The 26,871-nt window shown below is 40.6% G+C and overlaps 4 protein-coding genes across 7 annotated transcripts in view; 1 reads left to right on the plus strand and 3 right to left on the minus strand.

The window, feature by feature from the left end:
* Window positions 1-6,011: 6,011 nt before the first annotated feature.
* Window positions 6,012-12,215, minus strand: cdca8 (cell division cycle associated 8). Its single transcript, XM_034704618.1, has 11 exons — window positions 12,160-12,215; window positions 11,739-11,831; window positions 9,012-9,140; window positions 8,787-8,827; window positions 8,580-8,655; window positions 8,420-8,487; window positions 8,229-8,311; window positions 8,046-8,144; window positions 7,009-7,138; window positions 6,763-6,849; window positions 6,012-6,673 (listed from the first exon to the last, which is right to left on the minus strand). The coding sequence occupies exons 2-11, from the start codon at window positions 11,827-11,829 to the stop codon at window positions 6,638-6,640; spliced, it is 840 nt and encodes a 279-aa protein (XP_034560509.1). The 5' UTR covers window positions 11,830-11,831; window positions 12,160-12,215; the 3' UTR covers window positions 6,012-6,637.
* Window positions 12,216-12,315: 100 nt separating this feature from the next.
* Window positions 12,316-15,556, plus strand: c19h1orf109 (c19h1orf109 homolog (H. sapiens)). The gene is made up of 4 exons (XM_034704631.1): window positions 12,316-12,810; window positions 13,383-13,562; window positions 13,648-13,766; window positions 14,634-15,556. The coding sequence occupies exons 1-4, from the start codon at window positions 12,542-12,544 to the stop codon at window positions 14,672-14,674; spliced, it is 609 nt and encodes a 202-aa protein (XP_034560522.1). The 5' UTR covers window positions 12,316-12,541; the 3' UTR covers window positions 14,675-15,556.
* On the minus strand, window positions 14,826-17,298 carry LOC117827813 (claudin-4). The gene has a single exon (XM_034704628.1). The coding sequence runs from the start codon at window positions 16,368-16,370 to the stop codon at window positions 15,687-15,689; it is 684 nt and encodes a 227-aa protein (XP_034560519.1). The 5' UTR covers window positions 16,371-17,298; the 3' UTR covers window positions 14,826-15,686.
* Window positions 17,299-21,467: 4,169 nt separating this feature from the next.
* The window catches only part of ago4 (argonaute RISC component 4), a 32,166-nt gene continuing 26,762 nt past the window's right edge, over window positions 21,468-26,871 (minus strand). For all 4 annotated transcript variants that reach the window (XM_034704557.1, XM_034704555.1, XM_034704556.1 and 1 more), the window contains exons 18-19: window positions 25,941-26,140; window positions 21,468-25,612 (exon numbers count right to left, since the gene is read on the minus strand). In XM_034704557.1, the coding sequence (XP_034560448.1) occupies window positions 25,504-25,612; window positions 25,941-26,140 (309 nt within the window). In that variant the 3' untranslated portion in view covers window positions 21,468-25,503. The remainder of the gene's footprint in view (window positions 25,613-25,940; window positions 26,141-26,871) is intronic.

The following is a 26,871-nucleotide window of genomic DNA, read 5'->3' on the forward strand; positions in this document are numbered from 1 at the left end:
GTTGAATCTCATTATTAGAAATATACAGCATGTCTATACAATCCAGCGATTATTTATATCATCTACTTTATCTGTAAGTGAACGGAAATGCTGAAACAGAAAAGCTGAAATTTTGGCACCAGAGGAGATCAAGCTTTCTCTATCAGAGCCCCTTGACTTTAGAACAACCTTCCTGGGGAGATGAGGCTCGCAGATTCAGTGACATCTTTTAATTTCTTCTTAAGAGACACTTTTACAAACTTGCTTTTATGTGACTTCATCTTTTTAAAAGCTTTTTTTAATTCAAATTTATTGTTGTACTATTTCCTTTTTCATTTGTAATTTTAATGTTCTTAATCTATCCTTTTCTATTTACTCTGATGTGATGTTGTCTCCTTCTTAAAACGTTTTATTTTCCTTTAATCCTTTTATTTTTTATTTTATTTTATTTTTTTATCTTTTATTATTTTTTCAACATATCTTTAAACCTCTATAACAATGATTCATTGGTCTACTGTTTCATAACTTAATTCTGATTAGTTGACACTTATTCTTTTTAACTTTGAGTTGCATTTTGTTTTTTGCATTGTTAGAATATCTACACTCCTCTCTGTCTGTTAAAGATTTATTCTGTCTTCTGAATCCTGCCATGCTTTGTTTGTCAAAGCACTTTGTTTACATTTGTTTTTAAAATGTAAGTTTAAAATATTTAAAATATAAATATAAGCTTTTAATAATAATGATAGTTAATAATAGTTAAGCCAACAGCAAACAGGTCAACTCTAGCAAAGTGCAGCAACAACAGGCAGCCTAACACCGGTTAGAGTCAGCTGATTGTACAGTACTAACATCTATGTGGCTGAAGCTGTAGGAAGCTGCACTCAGCAATGCAGTGAATTTCTTGCTGGATTTGGCTCCATGCATCCTGGAACTGCACCCACTAAATCCCCACTCAGGTCTCTGGACATAAGTAGAAATTTGTGCACAACACCCCTCTCACTCCTTTCCTATCCCCACCCTGCATTTGTCATCCCGGTGTCAGAGAACAGACTCACTGCAAAGCTCTTGGCCGTGGTAACTGTATTAATTTCTGTTGTTAAATTATGACACTTTCCAGGGCCTGATCATTCCCGGCAGTCTGAAGCTCTGGTGGATGTTAGCGAGGTAAACACATGATGGCTGCCACATACAGTGCAAACAACAATAGGTGCTTTTTGACCAGAAGTTCCAGCAACTTTTAGTTCATTTCAAAAGCCGTGGTGTTTTGATTTAAAGTGGGACCCTGATAAATGGCGACTTTCAGCCGGGGGCATCCCTCACAAATGTCTTTAGATGATCATTAAATACTAATCTTATATTTTGGCATTTTAATAAAAAATGTAACTAGGATACATTCCAGAGGACACCTTCTGTGTTTCAACAGCTGTAATAAACATGACAACAATGGCTTTCTCTGACATCTGAACTTTCCCCTTCTTCTCTTCATGTGCCATTCCATTTCACTTCTCACTCTTTACCTGTTTGAATCACTCCTAGTTCTCACACATGATGTCAGACTGTGAAATGTCATTTCAGACACATCAGTTACTTTCATGTGGTACACTTCATCTGACAGGATATCTGCTCTGATCTCTTACTTTTAAACCTTCAAACTACAGCACAACTTCTGATAGGTGTAACGAAAATATTTACATACTTAGAAGAAGTGACACATCAATGCGATAAGCTCCACACTTAACTCAATTAACATTTGAACTGCCTACATTTCTTGTGTTATGGCAAAAGATTGTATTGGATATCTCATCACAATGGGACTGAAGACGTCTGAAGAGAGACAGGAAGTGTAGGGAACAGAGAGTGGGACAAAGGGTCATAGCCAGAGGTCAAACCAGTGTCTGCTGTAACAAGGATCATGGCCTCAGTGCATGGGGGTGTGAGCTTCAACCTAATACACCAACTGTTGCCCCAAAAACATATCATTAGTTTGAATTCAGCTCATTTAAGTTATTACACATGTAACAGAACTTGAGACTGAAGTCATAGTGAAAAATCAAGACAACTTACACTTCGACTGCTTCATTAAAATTAGAATAAAGGGCCATTTCAGTTTATTTAGTCACTTAAAATTAAATCACCACTGTGATATAGTTAATAATGGGCTAATAGTTGCCGTTATGTTATGTTACAACCTGTTTTGGGTGAGCGTGTAACCTTTTGTAAAGGTCCAATCATAATTTTTCTTCTTACCTTTTTCTCTCTGCACTGAAACCTGACAATAACACAAGTCAAGTCATTGATGGAGCAGGTTAAATGTCAAACTTATTTGTCATCTCTCTCTCAGACAAAGAATTACAGATCCAACTTGGACCCTCTGAAGCGAAGGTTTGTCTCTTTACAATCAGAAAATGGCATTAACCTCCCGCCTCCCCTGTTATTCTCAGGGCCTGATTTCCTCAGTTTTTTTCACTGTCTTTTTTTCTTTTTGGCAGCAGATGTTCCTCTCTCCACCCCGTCCATCGTCGAGGGTGCCTGAGCGACAGAGGGGCCGCCCATCAAAACACCATCAGGACCCTGCTGGCCACCAGATGAACACATGCCCTGAATGCATCACGTGGGGGGCCGTTCGGTCCCATTTAACTCTTCCTCCCGTCTGCCACTTCGCTTTACCATCACCTTGCATCCTGCTCACTCTCCATCAGCACAGCAGAATTTGGTGACACTTTTAACGTGTGAAACTGACTTAGCAAAACACAAGTCTCGACCCCTGGCTGGCTTCAATGAGAGAGAGTGGCAGACGGAGGTGTGGGCACGTGGATAAATTGATTAGCAGAGCATTGACGGATGGGATTCATAGGAGGCCTTGACGCACCAGAGAATTAATTTTGCTGGGAGAACATGCCTTTGCCAGGTTCATTCGTCTTGGCAGCAAATTTGGCAGATCCCCAGGTCTGGGGGCTCAATTAACCGACGGATCCAGCAGTTTGGGGAGAGAACAGCTTTGTTTCTGAGGAATACGATGGATTCATGAGTCAGACGTGTCTTAATGAGATTGTGGGAATACAAGATGAGGTAGACTTTAAAGATTGGATGGTGCATGAAGACAAAAGGAAATGTACATGCCTTGGCTCCACCAGAACAATATGCCAGCATCCACTGAAGCTGCATTTTGGCTTCACTTCTCACAATGAGAGAAGATGGAGGCACGTCGTCCATTTTTTATACAGTAAATCGTGTGTACAGTCTGTATTTAAGATCTTGTTTAAGAAACAAAACATATTAGCTTACTGTCTGAATTCACTATGTTCACATGTTAGTCACAAACTTAGTCTGCTATAAGAAGGTGGACATGCAGCAGAATTTAAACTGGGATGTTCTAGCTAAAAGACACCAACATGTTTTGTGAAGCTTCAGGTACCAACAAAGTCAGGATATATTACTCCTCCAGTCCATCACTCAGTGACCCCTGTCACATCCTCATCAGTCGTTTAATCCATCGCTCTGAAGCACTGGTCACTGCAGCCTTTAATGCAGCTTCATGTGAACAAACTGTACAAATGTGCTGCTTTAATTCCCTCCTTTTCCTCTGACTGCATACAGTAAGTGAACATATTCCTGCACAGATTGGACACTAATACAGTTCTACTTCTGTTGAAGCATCTCTGCACTGTCTTCCTCCCACTATCTCAGACTCCAGTCCCTCATCCTGAACATCTCGGCGGATGATTTATGTAGCAGTGTTGCACTGTGACCTCAAAATCCGCCCCATCCATACCGCACCTGTCACTGCGCCGCTGCCTGCGTGCTTACTGAAAACCAAGCCATCCGTGCAAAATGGCAATTTTCCACCCACGTAGAGAATAAAAAAAAATAAAGAGGATCCAATCCATTCAGAGGCAAAACGGCAAATATTCTGATATGTAGAGCAGGTGAGCAAGGGCTCAGCGCTCTGCTAACGAGGGAGCTGATCTGCACGCACCGTCGGCCACAACATCTGTCGTTTGCGGGGATGCAGAGTTTGGTTTTCACCTCAGCTGCACAGTTTGCACAGCAAGAGACAGCAGATGATAAAGCGTTTTAGATGGATACAGATGGAAGGGACCGGGCCTGACTCGAGCTGGGGGCACAGAGTTCCCTCGCTGCGATTTGGTAGCATATGATGCATGAGGAATCCGGCGGGAAAAGCAGAGAGTTGTGCTTGTCTGTCGAGGCCCAAGGTGAAGCCCGGCCTGACCCTGCTCCCCGTCCCAGGTGGAAACTCTAACGAGCTCATCAGGCCTAACGAAGCTTAACGAGCTTCTAATTGGCAGCGTTATGATGTCCCCGAAGGTCAGAGTGCAGGTTTTGTGTGCCAGCAGCAGGACAGGCTGCAACTTCCTGCCAACAGAAAGTCATGTGACCTGCTAATGTCCCTGTGTGTAAACAAAGTCAGGGAAGGACAAGAGCAACTTCTTACATAAGCTGAAGCAAGAGTGTGTAAACCTGTGGGGGGTGGGCAGCTCCGGACACACTTATAGCCTCTTTTAAGTATTGATCTGTTTGTCTTTGTGCTGTAAATAAAGCTCAGGAGTGAAGTGTGGCAGTGTGGATTTTATCTCCCTATAACGACTGAGTGAAACACATTTAAGTGTACAACTATCCAATGACACTTGCGTACTGAGCTTGAAGAGTTCTAAGAGAGGAAATTTAAGCATCAGTGAGTACTGGAAGGGATTTCATATCAACTTGTCAGTGAGGCTACAGATCACAGAAAGCAGAAGAGGCTGCTTTGACAGCTCCACTGAATTTTCCACAGTGTAATGCTGCCATCTGTTGGTCACCATGTAAAGGTGCAGCCACTCTTCTATTTATCAGGGTTCCCACTCTTTTCCAGAGATCATTTCCAGGACATTTTCAGTGATGATCAAGCAGGTATGACAGTCTAAATTGAGTTCCTAAAAAGTCTAATAGGTTCCTCTCAGTGGAAGTCTACATTGAAAGACGTGTAGTCTATGGCTATCTATGAAATACTCTCTTACATGCTTAAAAAATTATGGCAAATTGATTTTAGAATAATGCAACCACAGATGTAAAGCACTTTATTAGTGCAACCAAGTAACAATGATGGGCAACTCTCATCTCAGCTTTCTCTTTTCTCAAAAAATATTAAATTAGCTAAGTAAAAAACAAAAGAGGCAGCAAAGGAATCTGGAAGCTGCCTTACTGAAATAAATAAATAAATAATAATAATAATCTGAGGATCAGTGCATAAATGACCTAAATAGAACTGAATGACAAAAATGGCCACAAAGGTTTCTTAACTCAACTCAAAATATACCTGCTTTATCATGGATATTCAAAGTGGTAATATAAAAACAAAGCAAATGTCACATTCAAATAAAAATGTTTATTTGAGATCTCTGAGATTTAAAAAAGTTTAAACTGTCTTCCTGCGTGGCGATGTCTATTATGATCAGCAATGTCTACAATGTGGAGTTTCTGATCGACTCTTCTTGTTCGTTTTTTTTAAACTATCAGGAGTTGCACTCCTACTAGCTACAGTACAGTAATTGAGCTCTCAGCCAGCAGGGAAAGTTGTGAGGCACAGATCCCCAAGCTCTCTGCCCGACTCCGCTTGTCACTCTTTGTCTTAAGTATAAGACTCTTTGAATTTCAAGAGCACTCCACAAGGTTAATTTACCATAAAACATAAACAATATAGCCTACCCCTGTTTTCTGTGAATGCATGATTATGACAAAGTGAGGGAGAAAAGCCGGACCGGTCTATGTCGCCGTCTCTTCAAGCACAGCGTTCACTCAGCTTTCAATGAACGAGGATGTGTTTTCTTAATCGTGTCAGGTCGCATACAGTCATGTTGGAATAATTTTCCAGGACAACACACATTTCCAGGACATTTGACTTTTTCTCCCATTTTCCAGGTGTTTTCCAGTACTGGAAAGCTGGTCAACCGTTTTCCAGGTTTTCCAGGACGCATGGGAACCCTGATTTATGGATTAGCACATTTTGATTCCAAAGAACCCTCATGACACAAATGTAGAGCTGTGGTCTAAATCTTTTATCAGTTTACAGGTAGAGAAAGATTTAAAGTCTGTACAAGAAGAAGAAGAATTTGGACTAAAAATATAACTTCAAGCTGATTTACTTTCTAAAAACACAGGATGATTCAACAGCACCATGTAACACAGACAAAAATAGTAGAATATGCTTGTATTGAAGATGCAGAATCAACTTTGAAATATATCTGAAGAGTACAGGTCTGTCAAAGGTCTTTCAAGGACAGTAAACACAGCTGAAGTTGAAGCAAACATGAATAAAAGACTATGCTAAAATGAGACAGAGTTCCACACAAGAGCTCAAAACGCTTAAAAAAGAAGCAGACATGACTGTGTGGAGGAGGTGAAGTCAGTAAGTTAACTAGAAAATATTCACAAAGTAGTAAGATATCACATTTCCACCCGCATTTATACATCTGACAGCTTTCACTAACTGGATACACTCCAATCAGTGTTTGGTTTGAAGAGACCTGTGTGTGATATATCTTTTAAAATCTCACATATCAGTAAAAAAAAAGTGGCATTGTGTCATACAGGAGGACGCAAAGCTTTCAAATAGAGACAACATTTGATAAAAGTAATGTACAAGTCAGCGTCAGGTGTTGGGTCACTCTGATGTTCCACACAGGGTTGTGAGGCGAGTCTGTCAGAGAGGAAAAAGAAGAAGAAGTGTAAGAAAAGAGATATGAAACTGAGTCATGTAGCAAAGCAGGTCTAAAGATATGAACATACCTGCAGCAGTCTGATGCTCCTCAGAGCGTTTTCATCCAGCAGTGACAGGTCCACAGAGTCCATCTGACTGGCCAACAGCTGAACACTCTGGATAAACACATAAGAGGAGATTTGTTTGGTGAATTCGCCTGCCTTACATCAATAAGAGTCTGTCTTCTGTTTTAAATCCTGGTTTAAACAATGTGTCTAATTCATCCTGAATCCCAGCCTCAGACACCAGAACCCCAAAGTCTCCCCCGGCCTCACCTCTCCGTTGCCGATGGGGACGTTGATGACTATGTCCTCGTTTCCAGCAGCGATGGGAGAGCCGTTGACCGAGATGCTGTAGACCCTCTCTTTGTGGCGGGGGATTCTCACAGCGGGGGTCTTGGGCAGCCTGAGGAGACGAAGCATGTACAGTGAGTGTGATAAATCCCTCACTGTGGATTGTGTCTCCAATTTAGAAAAGCAAACACACATTTTAAGAGGAAATTGCACTTGTTGCATCATTACGGAGGGATTTCAAAAGAGGTAGTTAGTGAAGAGAGCATGTCTCCAGAGATTCTTTTGTGCAGAGTCAGGGTAACTAGCTAAAGTATTTGAACTGAAAAGCTTCCATAGTGCAGCTGTAATGAGAGCCTGACTGATACAAGACTTTAAGACGTCATTTTTAAGAGGCATAAAATCCCAAATTATCAATGCAGCCGACAATCTTGTAACTTTTGGTGCTGGGCTGAATATATTTTACTTAATTCTCTGGATTGTGCATTAGTTTATTCAACAATAACACAATGTAAGTGCATTCAAAAGCAACTTCTTAAACTTATTTCTGACTTTAGACGTTTTTCGACCGGAGGAACTTTACCCCTGAACTAGGGACTCTACCCCTGAACTACGTGCGTTTCAACCGGTGGAACTAGGGTCTAAATTTAGTTCAGGGGTAGATAATCCTGTGACCCTGTAAACTGGGGGTTCTGGGGGCAGAAAGACCCCAGAACTCTTGGTCGAAATGCACCTTTTATAAAAGTCGTATTTATGAAACTTAAACACTGAAGACAAATCCTCATCACTATAGTGATAATAGTCTGCTTGGATGTGATGCTCGGCTACATATACTGCAGACACAGCTGAGTGTGTGTACTATGGGGTATGTTGAGTGGGATGTTTTACAAACTGCTTGTTAATATTACCCAAAGAACAGTTTATACAACAAAATCTATGAAAAGCAGAACAAAGTTTTCACATTGACCCATATCTCTATTAAGCCTTTAAAAGACAGCATGGCTGATAAATGGCCTGCTTACCTTGGGTCAAAGCGTGGCGTGACCAGAGGGGTAGCACCCATCATCAGAGAAGAATCCATCATACTCCGAGCAGGAGTAATCATTGGCTTCCTGGTTGATCTGAACCCAGACAAACGCATATTCAAAGGATGTTGATACTCTCAGTGATACGTTTTAAGTAGAGAGACAGAGAAGGTTTCCTACCGTCTGATTGAGGTATTCTGCTGACTGACAGCCAGTGCCTTCGCTCTCTTTGATGTAGTTGGAGGTTTCTTTGCTGGTCTTCCCTGAATTCAAAGAAAACATGTTTAACAAGCTGAAGAAAAACATGCTACATCTTAAATAATCAACTCCGTGTTTTGTCTTCTTATGTATGAATGAAACTCAGTTATTACCCTCTTTGTTGTGCTCGGGATGTTCTCATCATCTGACCCGGATTTGGATGCACCTTTTTTCTTGTATGCTGCGATGTGTAGATAAAATGAAAAATATTAAATTTATAGTTGCACATTTTAAATCCTCAACAGTGTCGAAAGAATTTGGTTGTGGGCATACTTTTTTTGACTGATTTCAGAAGGACTGCATGGTCCTCCGCTACAACACTCTCAACGATAGCAGCTTCCTCTTCTCTCTGTGAAAGACAAGAACAGACACATATATCATATATTTGATGTTTGCCGCCAAACAGGGTTATTTCTGGACAAGCTTAACACATCCTGGAACTTTTGAAAAGGTATTACGTAGACAAATAAAGAAACTCACCTTTGTATTATCCACTTCTGGTGACTTAGGTTTCTCAGCCTCTGCAGAGATAAGAGTACACATGTTGTCATTATTGATAAGGCCTACTTTATATCTCTGATCATGAAATACACCCAGATCAAATAATATCTACTCTTATGATAAAATGATACCCAATCTATAGACATGATTTGATTGAAAGTGTCCTCATGATTGTCTACAGTAAGAGAGTTAGAGTCAACTCACTGCAGTGGTCCAGCCAGGCAGTCTGCCTGATAGCCTTGGGGAGCTTGATGAGTGCCATGTTGTAGCTGTTGTCAACATCTTTGAGCAGCTGGTTGAGCTTCTCCTTCAGTTGTCCGACTCTGGTCTTCACTGTGAAAACAGAAGGATGTTAAATGATGCAGTATTAAAGTTCATCTCTTGCCTCAGCTTCATCTTAATAACTTGAATTACATGATGATGCATCTGTTATAATACAACATTAGCATAATAGCAGGTTTGATAAGCCAGTCATTGACGGTCTCAGCTTTTAACAGTTTTATCAGTGTAGCCACGTATGTTTGCAAAAAAATATTTAAAAAACAGAAGTACAGTGAGATGGAATTTTAAAGAGTATTAGACCCACCTTAAAGTGAAAATGGTCTAAAAAAATAACATTTGGAGAATATGGTTGGCATACAACAAGATTATTTTTTAGAATAGAAATAAAAGTTACAATATAATGAGAAAAACAGTCTTGATTTTTGGAGTATAGGGTGTCGTTTTAAGCTGTGATTAGACTGCATGTAAGTGGAGAGGTGAATATCAAAAGAGCAGCCGGCTTCCTGCGCAAATATGACAGAGCATCTTGTGAAGTTGCTTACAGGTATTGTATAAAAGTGATGAAGTGAAAGGTTTTACAAAAATCTGAATTAAGGACTTATTTCCTGTATTTTAAAACTTTATTCAAAAAGAAGACGACTTTGTTCTTATGTCTTGCTGCCTTACTCACATAATATTATGACTCCATTCTCACAACCATATATTTTTTTCATGTGGTCCTAATACTCTGTAGTAGACAGTGGTGGACAGTAACATAGTAAATGTACTTGAGTACAGTACTTAAGTACGTTTTTTGAGTATCTGTACTTTACTTGAGTATCATTTTTGGGGGAAACGTATTACTGTCACTCCACTACATTCAGAAGACAATTATTGTACTTTTTACTCCACTACATTTCTATCAATACTCTAGTTACTCACTACTTTTGCTTGGAAGTCAGCTCATGAATTCCCTTCTCTTTTCTGAAATCTGACCTCTAAGACAGTGAAATGTGTTTGTGTAGTTCTGTTTGTCTCAGTGGTTTAGTCATACTTGTATATCGTTCGTCTCCACAGTTGAACGTGGAGCAAACACAGATTAAATTTCACTCAGATCAGGCAGTTCATTTAGAGGTGGTAATGATGGCTATAATTCTCCACCTGAGCACCCATGGCGATATTTTCAGCCTGTCAGAGGATTTTGAAATGAAGAATGATATGTATCGTTTGAAATGTTCTCCCTGTTTCCCACTCTGCCCAAACAAACAAACAAACATTCACTGTCCAACCTGAGAAAATGTGCTGAGCTACGTAACATTTGTTTCTTTCCAGATGAACATTTCAAACTAAGTTGTGTTTTTATTCCATGGTATAGTTTTTAGAGATTTCAAGTAATGGTTTCCAATTAAACATGATGTAACAGAATGTACTCCTACGTATTCTTGACTGCCATCACAAAAGGTGCTCTGAATACTTAAGTATTTTAAAAGCAAGTACTCCAGTACTTTAACCCCAGTAATAATTTGACTGAACTTTTACTTGTATTGGAGTAATATTTGACCAGGAGGATCTAAACTTTGACTTAAGTAATGAAGCTGTGTACTTTTTCCACCTCTGGTAGTAGAGTATAGTTCATTTTACACAGAGATTTTTGTGCGGTGTCAACCTTTGTCTGTGTTTTGCTTAAACTATACAATGCTAGGCCTGGCGCATATCCTGATCCCGGTATGAGGAGCTCTGGAGATTTGGGACATGTGGAGGCAGAGGAGGCATAAGCTACGAGGGAGGAGAGCTGGTATAAGGAGATGGAGGTTTATAGAGAGGAGACCGAAGCCTTGTCTCTCCTCTCTCATCATGGGCAACGTGAGATCTCTGGCTTATAAGATGGACAGGCTAACAGGACTAGCCAGGAGTCAGATGCAGTTTCAGGAATGTAGCATGGTGTGGTTCACGGAACTTGGCTGCATCTGGATATTCATTGGCGGCTTCCAGACTGTCCACGATAGCACTGAGAGCGCTGTGGGAGATCTCAAATGTCATACTACTGTAGCTGTTTACATCCCCCTCTGCCAATCCAACTACAGCGTCCAATGTTCTCAAAGCTGCCATAGCCAGACCTCCAGAGTGCCCTCTTCCTGATCTCAGGGGACTTCAACCATTTATTTCCTACATAGCTTATTCTGTCTTCTGTACATACTTTTATCATTATTTTCATTTTATTTGTATTTATATCTTATTAATTACTTATTCTATTCATATTATTTCATAATCTTAATTATTGTATATAAGAGCAACTTTAATGACTTAATTCCCCCAGGGATAATTAAAGTATTTCTGATTCAGATTAATTACTGTAATAACCATATTCAGAGGATTGTTTTTAAAAAATATATATTATATTATTAATATAAAAGATATATTTCTGTATATCATTTAATCATTCAAAATCTAATTTTAGTATAAAAATGTGCGTGTGTCACCCTTTAATGCTGTCGGGCTCTGTAAGAATATAACACTGTTAAAAGGCCTTCAGTCTAGTACAGCAATAAATACAGGAAGCTTACCTAACTTTCAGTCAGTTTAACTTATTGAAATCGATATTTTGTATTCAGTTTTTTTAATACAACGCTTTTTAAAGTGCAATGTAATTCATTTAACAACTATATTTACCCTCGCTGTCGAAATCCTCCAGGAAGGCTTCGAGCTTGGCCGTCTTCGGGTTGTTTTTCCGCTGTTTGGTGGTTCTTTTCCTTGGAGCCATGGCTGCGAAAAGAAGTCATTCACCACGGTTTTGTTAAAAAAGAGACATAAATGTCAACAAGTAACTTTAAAGAGGTAAAACATGTACGTTTCGAGAGAGTTTTAAAAGGAATCCATCTTCATGTGGTGGGTTATACGTCGAATGTATGAGTGAGCTAATGGTCAATGCTAACGTCAGTTTTTTAAGCTAGTTAGCAAGGTGACTAGCTCACCATGCAGCTAGCAAAACTCGCTTAACACCCCTTAATATTTAAATACATAAGCATTTATAAAAACACACCGAATGTTAACTCTATCAGTTGTTATCCTTGTTGTATAAATAACTATTTACCTGGTTGTTTGCTCTTCCTCGGGCTCTCGACTTCTCCGTCCTCCACAAAGCAGTTTTCAAATCCTCGCGCGGGGCGGAGCCATCCCAGAAGGCAGCCAATCAAATGTTTCTATACCATACGTCACGCAAAACCAGTTCTCGACCAATCACAGCACAGAACGTCAGTGTTTACATCAGCTAACCGGAAGAGAGTCCAGGCAACATGGTAGAAATGTGATATTTTAGCAGCCATTATCGCCATTCTTCTACGGGCTATTTAAAGCGATGTAAAAGGATGATTTGCCCCCAAATTGACCTGTTATATTGAGATACAAGGGAATAATATTTTCCCACACTTTGTATTTAATTTGTAGTCACCCGATGTCTAAAATCAGCGCCAGAAATGTCCAAATCTGCCTTACCTTCTCTTCATCAAGCACTGAAGAAAAGCTTCCAAAGTCTTGAAAACAACCAGAGGATATGGAAGAGCGTGTTGGCTGAGTGTAGCCCTCTGATGGTTTCCCTGGAGAACTTGGCAGAGCAGTCGCGAGCGCTTTCTAACGTCCAGATCTCTAACACACCGCTCAGAGACTTTCCTGAGCTGGAGGAGAGGCTGCGTTTTAAGCTCCTGCAAGCCACGGATACAGTGCTCTCCAAACTCAACGAGAAGATGTGAGTAACTGATTAAATAGTGCCACCAAAATTTGACATTGTGGTCAGGATGTATTGCAGATGCAACTCTCAGTTTGTAGAATATTACAGACACAGGTGGTAAGTGAGCAGGTGTAACTGATTTATAATCACCTGTAAGTGCAGCAGAGATGCAGGGCTGCTTATCTGAGGGATCAGTGTGGGAAAATATGGGCAACATACCTCTGCTCGCCCCTTATTTGAAGAGACATTGAGATCAAAACATGGCTGATATAAAGAGATGCTCCTATTTGCAGTTTCTGATCCATTATTAGATAATGTGTCACCCCTGTTGAAGTGGCGTATGACTTATCACTCTCATACTATCATTAAGGTTGACCCTGGCATGTTAATAAAACAACAGTGGTATATCTCTGGTATATGCCAATAAAAATGTAAACTACTAGGCAGCTACTGATTGAATATTTAAGTAAATATTAAAGTGTGAAATACCAAAATTGTTTGTTCATTTTGATGCCCATAGCCCCAGATATTGAGTTCTGACACAGGACACCTTTAACATTTTACCATCTAACCATCTGTTGTTCCCTCAGGTCTTCTCTGCAGTCTGTCAGAGACTCCATCAGTAACCAGGTCTCTGCAGTCCTCCAGCTTTACGAGCAGAACTCAGACAGCCTGGATCTTGCAGCTCTGACAGAGCGCTCAGCCACCGCCCCGTCTGTCTCAGACATGCTGGGGTGGCTGCAGGATGCAGAGCGTCACTATCGACAGCAGTATCCTTTCTGTTCATGTTAGTGTCAGGTTGTGTTTGTTGTGTGCTCTGGGTCTTTATGAAGTTTCCTTGACTCAAATGTTCAGGTTTCTTAGGAGGAAGGCTCTGCTGCAGACAGTCAGAGCGGATGATCTGTCCGGGTTAGAAAATGCTCCCAAAAGATGGAAATCAATGGAGTCTTCCAGTGCTGAAGACCAAATCACAGGTAACAGTCTGATATGACCTCATGTTAATGTCCCCATAATACTTATTACTTCATATGTGAGAGGTTGATTCTTGTAAGATACAGAGATTTTGTGGGTTAATCAAATACTTATTATAGAACCAATGAAATAGTTGTGATATCAGGTGATGTTACCTGATCCTGATTATTACAGTCAGGGTGATCCCATCATATTTTCCTTTAGAAATGTATGATCAGGGGCGCTGGTGGCCTAGCAGTCTAAGCACCCCACGTATAGAGGCTACAGTCCTCGTCGCAGAGGTCGCCGGTTCGACTCCCGGCCTGTTGGCCATTTCCTGCATGTCTTCCCCCTCTCTCTACTCCCCATAAAAGCTTTTAAATAACATAACTTAAAAAATGTTTGCTCCATTATTATTTGTTAATTCAAAACCAAAGCAAAGATCACAAAAAAGCCATGTTTTGATGTTTAATGTAGTGTGTTGGACTTTTTAAACACTTGATTCAGAATCAGTCTTATTATTTTGTACTTTATAATAGTTTAAATAAAATCTTATCATATTCACTCTTTATACTAATTCCTAAAATAATGTCTTTGTACCTTATAATACCTCCTATCATATGTGTTTTCATGATGTGTGAACTTTGTCCATGTTTCAGTTTTTGATTTTAAATCTCTTTGAGTTAACATATGTTGACTGAAATGTGGCCCACACTTTAAGTGACCTGAAAGAGAATTTTAATAAAGACCTTCTTTAACTTAATATGTATTTTTTAAAGTAAAATATAATGTGTTGATGAACTTGGATTAATGGATTAGGTCTAAAGCCAGAATTTATACAATTTTGATAATAAATATTAAACTTAATTTCTTCTGTCTTTGTTTTTCAGATATACTCTGCAAAGTTTCCTTTTTTGTTGAGTCCCAATGACAGAAGAAAGATCATTGTAAGTGGAACTCACCTGTAACTGAAACAGAAGACTGGGATTGTAAAAGGAGTGTTGTTCAAATGCACGCAAACCTCAAAGACTGGATCGTTTGTTTTGCGTGTGAACGTGCCTGGACATGTTCGTGAATTGGGAGTTTTTTAGATGACACTGTCATCACTTTGGACTTGATATATGACACAGTGAAGTCACTATTGCTCGACTACATTGCACAAATATAACATATTTGTTTTAGCTAGTTAGTACACAAAATGATAAAGACAACTTCAAAACAGTTAGTGAAGCAAGCTTTTACAAACCTGTTTTATTTCACACTTTGAATGTAGGAACACTCAGTGAAGGCTTTATGTGACAGATCAGAAGGTAACATTGACATCAGAATATAAACTGCTCATGTAAATCACTGCAATCATCACAACACAAGCCATCATAGAAGCCATCATCACTGTCATCATGTACGTCTTGTGATTCAACACAGGCTTTCTTCAGGCTCTTCTTTGAATCTCAGTGCGGTCAAAGCAGAGACTGTATAGAAGAAGTGGACGTAAACACCTTCATGAGACACACTGATCCCTTAAAACCCTGGAATGAGCATTTTTGTTATCACCATATTGGTTTGTTGGGGCCAGAAGTGCCAGAAATTGTGGATAGACAGCGCTTTGTGTCATTCTTAGTCACCCCCCTGCTGGCCATTAGGAAGAATCCAGCTTTAAGGTACTTCAACATTCGCTTCACTTTTCAAACCAAGAGGCTAGGTCCACTTCTTTTACACAGTCTGTGAGTAAAAGTCACATTTCAAACAAACTTGAATGTTTTTATTACTGCAGACATGTTTGACATTAAAAAGAGATACAAAATAAGCAAAACATAGGTTGAATATTTTCATAAATAATGTATATATGTCTTTCATAGCGTTAAAGTAACAGACTTGTGACAGGGTATTTTTGAAAAGAACCAGAGTTACAAAGTTTAAAAGGACCCTCCCGCCTCCTCTTCCTATACGTACTCCTTTAAAGGCAGACTGTTGGATGTGATGGGTTTTGGGGGATCTGGCGCAGGTGAATTAGCAAAGCTCCGGCCAATGTAGCCCCTGCGATACCTGCCCCCTCTCTCCATGAGTGGACAGGTGCTGCTCAACACGGCCCCGCTGATCATGAGGATAACTGCAGACGCCCAGCCTAGATAAATGGCCTTTCCCAGCTCTCGTTTGTGCATGATGGGCACGTTGGGGTTGTAGAAATCCTGGACGACCGTGTTGGCGGTCCAGGAAACAGGAATGAGGACGCACAGGCCAGTCAGGATGAAGAGAACGCCACCAGCGAGCGCGATCCCAGCCTTGGCTCGGCGGTCGTCCCCGGCACAGGTTGTGCACTTCATGCCGCAGCAGGACACGGTGCAGGAGAGCCAGCCCATGAAGATGGCCAGGCACATGAGGGCGCGGGCAGCCTGGATGTCCGGAGGCAGGGCCAGCATGGAGTCATATGTCTTGCATTGCATGTGACCTGTGGTTTGGTAGATACAGTTCATCCAGATGCCCTCCCACTTTATCTCTGAGGTGAGGATGTTGCTGCCGATGAATGCCGAGACCTTCCACTGAGGGAGAGCGGTGACAGCGATCGCCATGATCCAGCCGGTCACTGCGCAGGTGAAGCTGATCAGCTGCATACCTGTGTTCACCATGATGGCCTTGATGTTGTGCTTCTTCTTCTTCTCCTTTATATCCTTAAAGTCCTCTCCTTTGATTCACTTCTTTGGAAACCAAGAAGCTTGCTCACTCCTCACAAACAGTCTAAAAGAAAAAATCAATCTTCCACTTTATTTATTTTCCTTCTGCTCAAACTTCCTACTTTCTTCACCCCAAACTTTCTGTCTCAGCATCCATTTTCTTCTCTTTTCTTTTTCCTCTTCAACATCTGCTCTCTCATATTACTTCCACGTGTCCTCTTCGATTCACCACGTTATCCCGCTCGTTTTCTCTACACAATCACCAAAGGATTACCCTCTCGCACACTTTCTCCTCCCTTTCATTCCTGAGCTGGACTCAATGCATTATTGAGTAGCCGATAGCTGTGCAGCCACCTGTGGCAGCCTGCAGGAGCCCGATCGATCAGGCTTCACCGTCCAGGCCTTTGTTGATGAAATGGATCTGAGCCAGGCTTTTTATGTTTTTTGCTGGATGAGTTTTCCTGTCTCTTGCTCCGGGTCAAACTCAGGAGTCCAGTTTTTGAGCTGCAGTGTCACAGCCTCGGCCCGGTGTAGTCTTACCTAAGCGGATCAGACTGATAGAACCTGATACTTGGATTTCAATGCAACTGATGCTGCTGAGTGTATCCTGTCGCAGCAGGGCTCAGATGCTTGATTACACTGAATAAAAATCCTCACTTGTTACCGCTTGGTCGACAGAAATCTAATGATTAGTCCACAAGGAATCAGTGAATCAAACATCCTGTAGAGAGAAGCATCAGCTGGTAATCCAGTTGTTTCTTGAGCTGATATCTCCAAAAAATTCTCATGAAACTTTGCAGAATAAAAGCGTATAAATCTGTGTTTGTAATAAAAAGAATCACAGATTCACAGAGGAAAATAGCAGACAGGATTCACTTTCAGATGCTGCTGCTGCTGCTGGCTGAAGTGCCTCCTCATTAACAATAAAGCAGCGCTGGGGTCCAAGCCGTACCGAGGCCACTTCAGACTTCACCCTCCCCCCAACCGCCTCCTTTAACAGCAACAACACAGTCCAAACGGATCCAGTAAAGGTGTAAAAACCAAATCAGAACACACTTCTGCGTTAAAAAAACATCCTCAGTCCAACAGCAAAAGCAAAACTGAACCTCAGCGGGGAGAAAAAAAAACAGCGATGCAGGAGAGAGAGAGGGGGTAAAAGAGGGTGAGACAACAAAAGGAGGGAGGGATGGATGAGCGAGGATGGAGAGCCGTCCGTAGGTGGATCAGTTAACACAAAGACAACATGTGGGGGGGCCTCTACGATGAGGATTACACACTTTGCTTTCATGCCACACAAACTGCCGTGTGTTTTAAAGGAGCTTTCACTGAAACGAGCTTTCACTTTACTTGTTTTTGTCTCTGAATAAAGGGAGAAAACAGCTGCACAAAAGAAGCATTTAGAGAGTTTTCTGTTTCTGTTGTGAAAAGCTGAAAAGCCACAGGTGAAATATACAGGTCACAGGTGTCGAAACAAGTCTGGTCTTTGTGATTTCAAGCAGTTTTGTGCACTGATGAAAGAAAAGAACCCAAATTCAGAAAAAAAAAAATCTTTTAAATTATCATTTCTTTTACTATAATGTCAGTTAAAATGTCATGTGTTTGTCTACTTTTACAACATTTTGAAAAACACAATCAGGCCTCTCTTTATCGGGTGATTTATTATATTTATATAGTTGAAAAAGGTAAGAAGGTGAAAGATGGACCCACATTCACTTTTACTACACTTATTGGTTTAAGCTTTTCTTTCATGTTATTTTCAATACATTTTACAAAATGTGGGCCAAAACATAGATGGTATGTCTGAGCAGGTGATTTACTGTCCATATTATGTCAAAAGAAAAATGCAGAGGATGAAAAAAGACCCAAATTCAGATACTTTTGGTACAATTTTTTTGGTCTAGTCTTCTTTTTCATTTCATTTCCATTCAAATTTGGCACGAAAAATACACAGGCATGTAAACATCAGGTGATTTACTATCAGTATGTTGTTTAACAGGAAAACAAGAAGGACCCAAATTCAGACACTTTCAGTACACATTTTCGTTTTCATCTGTTTTTATTCATGTTATTTTCATCAAATTTTAGCAAAAAATACACAGGCATGTCTCTATCAGGTGATTTACTATCCATTTAGATGTTTAAAGAAAAAGGTAGAGGGTGGAAAAGGGACCCGAATTCAGACACTTATGTCACACTTTGTATTTAGTCTTCTTTTAATATTATCGGCATCACATTTTACTAAATTTGCAAAAAATAGATTGGATGACTACAACAGGTGATTTACAATCAGTATGATGTTTAACGAGAATAAAAGAAGGACCCAAATTCAGACACTTTTAGTACATATTTTGGTTTTCTTTTTTTTTTTTCATGTAATTTTCATCAAATTTTGGCAAAAAATACATGGACTTGTCTCTATCAAGTGATTTACTATTCATTAAGACGTTTAAAATAAAAAGGTAGAGGGTGAGATATGGACCCAAATTCAGACACTTGGTCACTTTTTTGGGGGGGTGTTATTTTTATCAGGCTTTGGACAATTTTGGCTCAGATAGAATCATGCCTGTCTAAATCATCTGGTTTATTATCTATTTAATGCTAAAAAAAAAAAAACAGGCCTCCCCAAATCAGGGGATTTACTTTTCATATTTGGTTAAAAAAGCATGACAGGGTTAAACACAAACAAACAAACATGAGTCCCTGGATGTAACAGAAGGATCTGACAGTGCCTCTTTGTCTTCATACTCAGAAATTTCCCCTACAACCCGAGCTCCGTCCGCATCACGCTGAACCTTGGCGTGCCGTTGTGCCGATGAATTAAATATCACGGCATCAAGATCTGTGGTTCGGGTTTCCCTTTCTTCTGTCGCCTCTGCTCGCCTTGGTAACGGTGGCCATGACAACCAGCCAGGACACAGGAAACAGGAGAGGAGAGGGGATGACACACAAAGGGAAGCAGAGGAAGGTGACACATACCAATGATGGTTAAAAATCCTGAGTGAATGGAGGAACAGACAGATGTGCCTGTTGCACTGTGGTGGTCATAAACAGGAGCACGCTGCTGCTGCTGAAGCTTTGGGGTGTTGAAGAAGTTGAGATGTTGTTTAGATTGAGTTGATATCCCCACATTTCCCCCTTTTTAAAAGATGTTTCCATCCCAAAACAAAAAATACACATACTAGTATTCTTCCCATCCCAGATCAGCTGACTGCGTGACCTCTTTGACCTGAGGCACCATGAAGGGAGGGACATGCTGCCATCGCATCATTCACAGCTTTGTGTCCAGAGTCAGCTGTGAAAGGACAAATGTTACAGAAGACCTTCTCATATAACTTAGATATTTAAGGTTTGAGGGCATTCAACTTTTATTTATGGATTCTGCTGCCTTCAAAAGTTCAGCCATGGAAAGAAATTTGTTTGGATCAAAATATCAGTCGTTTACATTTACTGTGGTCTGAATTAAAAGATTCCCCCTGCCGAAAAAATGTGTTTACCTTTTATAAAAACTCACAAATTAAATATATAGAGGCATTGAATAAAAAAGATAAATAAATATATTATCTTATTATACATGCCCTTATTACTTATATACCGTTAAGGCAATCCTTTAACAAAAAGCTTAAGTTAAATGATAATGTTCAACATCAAGTCATATTGACTGATTAGAAAACTGCCGTCAATAAAATTCATTTTTTTTTTGTTATTTATCTTGTGATTTTCAAATTATTAGTATTTTTTTTACATAGTGCAAACATTTAAATAATATCCAATATTTCAGCGAGGAGCACCTATGTGTAGGTGGACTAACATTAATGATCTAAAAAAAAAGAAACATGAGAATACTTAAATTCAAAATTGGACTCAGGCACAACTTTGTTTGCTTGAACACGGGTCACCAGTCCTGTTTTACATTTTATGATGTAATTCAAAATGTCATGATTGAATACTTTCTTCAAGGTTTCCTCTGATTCTGATGCCCGAGTATAATCTCAGTGTAAATTTAAGATACAACATGAACTCGTCCCTTCCTGTATTTCTAAGCTATCATCCCCCTATGAGCCAGGATGCAGTCTGAGATCTTCTTATAGTGCTCTGCTGGATGCTCCAAGGTCTACACTGGAAACCAAAGGTGATGGAGCTTGTACTGTCAGAGCCCCCAAACTCTTGAATAGCCTGCAGACTTGGTCCCTCATTTTATTTCCCTACTCAAGACAGTTCTTGTGTTTGTTCATGTTTTACCTATAATTTCATGTCTGTTGGTTTTATTTAATTTGTCTGTTTACCAACTACCTTCCTGCCTTTGTTTTTGTGAAGCCCTTAACATGCATGAAAATGTGCTATAAAAATACATTATCATTATCATCATCATCAACATTATGGTTCTATTATTACTATTAAAAGGTAGGACTGAGTTTGTGCTTTGTTTTGTTTTTGTCATGGGCTTATTTAAAGCTCCTGTAAGAAACGTTTTGTTTATATTGATTTTTGCGCCCCCTGTGGACGAAACAGTTCCTCTTACATCTTTGCTTATTGTGTGTTTTCTGACAAAATCTGACCTCTCCTTCTTTGATTAACTGTAAAATCGGTCACTCACTGTTAATACTTGCTGCATAAATCGTGGTTTGGTTTGACACCTACCCCCTCAGAGGTTACGGACTCTAAAAATTACAAAATAGAAAGTGCCAAATTTTGTTCCCAATGTTCTTGTTTGCTTTTGTAGGTCATACAGAGGCACTAGTGTTAATTTCACTCTGTTTGATAACCAGTCAAAAATTCCTCACTGGAGCTTTAAAGGTACACATAGTCAGATTTTGATTAAGACAAGTTGTGAAAAAGCATCACAGTGCTCTGATTCCTTCATGCCTCATAAAGTTGATCTCAGATGAACGTCACGGTGAGGAGATAGATCATTAATGTTTAACTGCTGTCAGTCATGTCATGTGATCCCATTTAGCTTGGCAAAGAATGCCATCTAGTGACAAACACACACAGAGGCCTCTGTGTCATTAAGACTGATAATAATAAAGTGAAGTAAAGGAACACACCGCCTTGTCATGGGCATAAAATACCAATTTATTACTTTGCACATTAACACAAGAATTCCCTGCAGGCTAAAAAAAAAACATATTTGAACATGTCACATAATAGCAATAACAGCGAGTGAATGGCCCTCTGCTGGGGGCGGAGCTAGAACATAACCCCGCCCTTTCAGAACTGGTTAGAAAGGGTTCCGTTCATTCACAGAATCAGAACATTCCATTCATGGAATCGGACTGTTCCAACTCTGTGGTTCTATTGCTATGAGACAATCACACACAGCTTCAGAGACCACTAGCATAAACGAAAAGAAACAGAGCAGAGCTATAACAAATCCCCCCCCCCCCCCCCCCCCCACCCCGAGAAAACAGGAACCGAAAAAGGGAATAAAAAGAAAATACACAATACACAATGTCAAATTACAAATCCGTTAAGATATAACAATATATCAAAGTGAGAGGAATTGAAAAATAATTCATGCTCTCTTTCTATTGGGGCACAGAAAGAATTATGGATCTTTTTTTAAAAAGGTTAAAAAGAGGTAATCCTACTCTGCTGATGCCATGAGGACCCCAACACAAAGAGGAAGTGCATTTGTGAGGGGTCAGCAGAGTTGCCATGAAGACAGGAAGAGCCCCCACCAGGAGGTGTGGCCACAGGTACAAACCAGGCGCGAGGAGACAGAGTGGATGCTCCCCGCAGGAACCTGGCGAAGGAGGAGAGGGGGTTCGGTCTTTAACGTGGCCCACGTTTGAAGAAAGTACCTCGTTTGGATTTGAACCCAGCGCTAAGATCCGACCCCTCCTCCCCTCCTGAACAGAGTGTACCTCCAGATTACTGACATTTGTGTAGGAATATTTAAAATGCGTCTTGGAGAGACCGGACAAATATTGCTAGCCTAAAACAGTCCCACTAAAATTCATAAACATTTACCCAAAAAAAAGCATTTATACTTTTTTCTTTCATAATAAATATGATTCAAAAAGGTTTTTTTTCTTTTTTCAAAAAAGGACAATACTCTGGCATGCAGGCGAGCAAAGTCTACGTTTTGTTACTTGAAAGAAAATTGTCTAAAGCCTACATAACTATTCCACCAAATGCACATTCCCACTGATTGATACAAGCAAAATAAAATAACTAAAAGTGAAAAAAATAAAGAAGTACAGAGACACAATTGCAAGGTAGACCAACAACCACAATGAGTAGAATTATAGCTTTGTTCTTCCACATCGGACACTTGAAACGGGTTGATATTGCTTTGCAATGTTACAAACAGGGAGTGATTGTTCCTCAGACTGGAGTTTCAGGATCAAATATTGAAAAGGTTAAAAAAGAAATCATTCCTCAGTTGGAGATGCCGGATGAATGTTCAATCACAGCCAGTTTGGCTTGTTGAAGCTAGTGCATGTTTGAAAATCTGATCGGCCCTTTAAAAACAAACAAAAAAAAAAAACTTATTGCATGCAATGCCTGGACAACACCCTCCCAGTCCCCCCCCCCTCGCCCTCCCCTAACCACAGCCCTCCACCTTCCCTGCCGACGCCAACGCCCACGCCTCCAACAGGCGGGTGCTCAAACTCATTCATAGTAAACCTGCTGCTTTACGGGTGGTTTATTACAAAAGCGTTTTTACTGAGCTGTCCCCCCCCTGATGAGGCGTGCGCGTCGACCGCTTCTCCAAAACTCGCCCTGCATTTTTCTAATCGCAACACCAGGGGGCACCACGTGGGCGTCTGTCGCCACAGAGCGGTTGCTGATGAGTGTTTGTACAGGGGGTCCAAGGGCAGTGCTTATGCTTATTGTCAATTCATTTAATCCAGTGTTAAAAATGCATAAAAATATGAAACAAACACGGTCAAATAGCTTTAAGAGACTTTAAGATGGGTATACTTCAAATACACACAGAATAATAGAAACCATTTTTTAAAAAGTCTAAAAATTCAACTCATTGCCTATCGCAGACCACTTTAGAACAAATCCCTTAATCTAGGTTCACTCTGATTACAATCCCTGATTGTCTCCATCTATCTGATCTCAATCCAACAGACGCCAGCCGAGCGGCGAACGAAGCAGCTGCAGATCTGGAGTGCTACACGATACCTCAACCTGCCGCTAGATTTGACTCACTCACATCCTACCGAGGAAGCATGAACTCATCCGTCCTGGGGTCTTCTTCTTCTCCTTCTCACCTTGAACCAGAATGCTACAAAAGAAAACGTTCCAACCCAAAGCTCTACCCCCTTTAACCTGCACCTCAACAACTCAAGTCTATTCCTGAATCGCGCTAGTAACTAGAGAACTGGCTTTGCCGCCGACCTTAAAATTTCATCACAATAGTAACAACATTGAAACAACGATAACAACAACAACATCAATGGTAAACTACTAATCTAAACAACAGTTCTTTTTTTAAGATAACCACAAAACATCTTATATTAAACTTTTACAAATCTGCTTTGTTGATTCGTATGTATAAATGCATAAAGGTAAGAGAGATTGAGAGTGCCCTCTGTTGCTTGCCTAGCGTCCCGGGTCAGTGCAATGAATTGGCCAGTTAGCAAAGGAGACCTCAAAAATCAAACAAACAAACAAAAAACAAACTAGGTTGGTTTCCGGCCCTTGAAACTACTACAAAATGAAAACAAATAAAGCAACGTCCAGCAGTGTCATCATAAAATCTTTCAGAATATCAGGTCCAAAGAAAATTAAGATCCTGCTTCTCACGCGGAAAGAAGGGCTGATAAAAACCGTACTCTGTTTGATGCCTTCAGCCGTTCAACAGGTCCCAATGCTGAGCCAGTCACAGGCCAGACCACGGTTACTACTGCTACACATCAGACCTGAACTCACTTTGCACTTGAAATAGTCTGAATCACCGGTCTGGGATTTTTTTCTGATGTTTTCAGGCACAAAAAAAAAGTGCAAATCCCTTCTGTGCAGCATTAGCATCAAGCTAACACACACATAATTCAAAGTATCTCAGTGAAAACGTGATTCAGGGCTGCTACAAATACCCACAACAGCCTCTGGGAGGCCTGTTTTAAGTCATATGTCTCAAAGTTGCTCTATAGATGTAAATATATGCTTATATGTACTGTATGTGTGAATATAAAAACAACAAATCTGAGGCATTTACAGCAGTTATCTCCTTGATTTCCCTTTACAATTCAGTGGCCAGCCATGAAACACACGTGCTCGCACTCACACACACACTCATACAGCAGAACATGTATATACAGAGATGCACACACACATTCACTCTCACACACACTCGCACATAAAGACTTGGGTGTTCTTCGCTAAGATGGGAGGAAAGTAGTAATGGGCATGACACCCAGGTCACCTCGCTTGTAAAAGACGGTAAAGGAGAAAAAGTTAAAACACACGCTCATAAAAAGGAAAAAATATATATATATCATTCTTAAAAGGTCGACTCCCCGACTCCGTCTCTTTTCCTGTAGAGTTCCCTCCCCGCCACCCAAATAAACCCAAGACCTTGTGACAGATTTTGCCCAAAGGGGCTTTGAGGTAAAAGTAGATAAGAGTCCTGCTTAGCTGGGAGAGCTAAAGAGCTGCGCTGACACAGGCTGTGCCAATCCACTCCCTTGCTCAGTGTATCTTACAAACACAAGAGTGCAGACATTCAAATAGAAAAAACAAACTCAAAATAATGGCTCAACTTGTAGAATATGTGTGTGTATGGTTTGTTTTTTGTTTCTTCTTGTTGCACTGGACACCTCTCAAGGAGTCGCAGTGCTGGATTGCTGGTTTGAAAGGCGGCTCGGTTGGGAACGCTGGTTGGAAAATGTTCCTTGAAACAAAAAAACCTGCCGCGCTTAAAGGTGCAGCAGGTTCCCCCCCGTCCACGAGCCGCTTTGGTGCAGATTCAGAAAAACGTAGAATGAGTGTGAAGAGAAAGAGACAGACTACAAGGAGAGAGAGAGAGAGAAATGTGGCAGAAGGAGGAGAGAGAGTGGCAAATAAGAGATAAACGAACAGAGAGAGAAAGAGAGAGAAAGGGAATCCGCGGGTGGACTGGCTGCTCGCTAGCTCAAGCGAAGTACATGGTGTGCTGGGTATCATAGTGGATCTGGACTGCCTTGGCCAACGCTTGAGGGTCCCGGCCGTTACTTTGGCCCGACACATGGCTGCCTTCAGCACTGCAGGACACAATGAGGAGGGTTTGATTAGAGAGGAAACGGAGGGAACAGAGATAAAAGACAAGAATCAGGAGCTTCTGCAACCACACAGGACTCTACCGACCTGGAGTCAATCCTCATAGCTGACTCTGCTGTCTGCAACATTTTCAACCCATAATTTTTAAAACTAATCTTATCAAGAGCTTTGTTAAAGATGCTCTATGCAACATGTGTCCATATAGTAAACATACATATGCACTTTAATAACTTATAATCGTAATGCTATGAAGAGGTTTTTGATGTTCAAATGTGTAATGGGAATCAAATCCATGTGGTGCCTCTGCCTCACCTGTCATGGTCTTTGTCCACCAGGTGGTAGCGGGCTCTGAAAGCCACCAGCCGAGCGTAGTAGGCCGGCGCCGGGATGGAGACGGAGCGCGTGCAGCGGACGTAGGTGTGGCACAGCTGGTAGGTGAGGAGCTGCAGCTCATCGGCAGTGAAACAGTTGTCATCCCACAGGACATGGTAGTGGGACGGACGACTGGTCCCCTGATGGAAGATGGAACAAACGTTAGACATCAACGCTTTACTGATTATAGCAGATGTGTGTCTAACATGAGTCTGGTCCTGCTGGAGGTTTCTGCCTGGTTAAATGTTTGTCCTTGCCACTGTAACTTGCTAAATGCTGCAAAGTGCTGTGTTCATGGTGGATTAAGATGAGATCAGACTTAGTCGTGTCTAAGATGGGACTGGATCTTATCCTGGCTTGATGTTGGGTCTTTGTTCATAATATAACAGAGTACGGTCTACACCTGCTCTGTTTGTAAAAGCATCTTGAGATAAGATTTATGGTAATTTGGCGCTTTAGAAATAAAGATTGATTGATTGAAGAGAGGAGACAGTTTGTGAATAAGTAAGAGATAATGTATGGTGAGCGGTTGTTTATGTGAAATAGAACACAGATGTAACTACAGATACAAACTAAGCATTTAATTTAACATGATTTAAAGACTTTAACATCCAGTTGTCCTGCTGTTGTAAGGATTCAACCAATCAAAATCAAGTATTTAATTCATGTGATTATCAGGTAATAAATGTGTTCAACCAACTCCAGATTGACACAAGCTAAGAAGACTACTTTCGTCTAAAATATCACTCATGTTTGACTTCCTGCAGGATAGCGTGATGGTTTGCACACTTCATTATATCACTTGTGGGACACATTAGCTCTACTGTGGAAAAGACATTGGGGGGAGCTGATGCAGGAGTGCGTTAAACCT

Source organism: Notolabrus celidotus, chromosome 16, assembly GCF_009762535.1.
Source record: "Notolabrus celidotus isolate fNotCel1 chromosome 16, fNotCel1.pri, whole genome shotgun sequence".
Classification (NCBI taxonomy): domain Eukaryota; kingdom Metazoa; phylum Chordata; class Actinopteri; order Labriformes; family Labridae; genus Notolabrus; species Notolabrus celidotus.

Coding starts and splice junctions, on each gene's coding strand:
- c19h1orf109 (XM_034704631.1), top strand. CDS start 12,542: ATGTCCAAATCTGCCTTACCTTCTCTTCATCAAGCACTGAAGAAAAGC. Junction 12,811..13,382: donor TCCAAACTCAACGAGAAGAT/GTGAGTAACTGA, acceptor TTGTTCCCTCAG/GTCTTCTCTGCAGTCTGTCA. Junction 13,767..14,633: donor TGCTGAAGACCAAATCACAG/GTAACAGTCTGA, acceptor TTTGTTTTTCAG/ATATACTCTGCAAAGTTTCC.
- LOC117827813 (XM_034704628.1), bottom strand. CDS start 16,370: ATGGTGAACACAGGTATGCAGCTGATCAGCTTCACCTGCGCAGTGACC.
- cdca8 (XM_034704618.1), bottom strand. CDS start 11,829: ATGGCTCCAAGGAAAAGAACCACCAAACAGCGGAAAAACAACCCGAAG. Junction 8,828..9,011: donor TGCCTGGCTGGACCACTGCA/GTGAGTTGACTC, acceptor TTATCTCTGCAG/AGGCTGAGAAACCTAAGTCA. Junction 8,145..8,228: donor CAGAATACCTCAATCAGACG/GTAGGAAACCTT, acceptor GTCTGGGTTCAG/ATCAACCAGGAAGCCAATGA.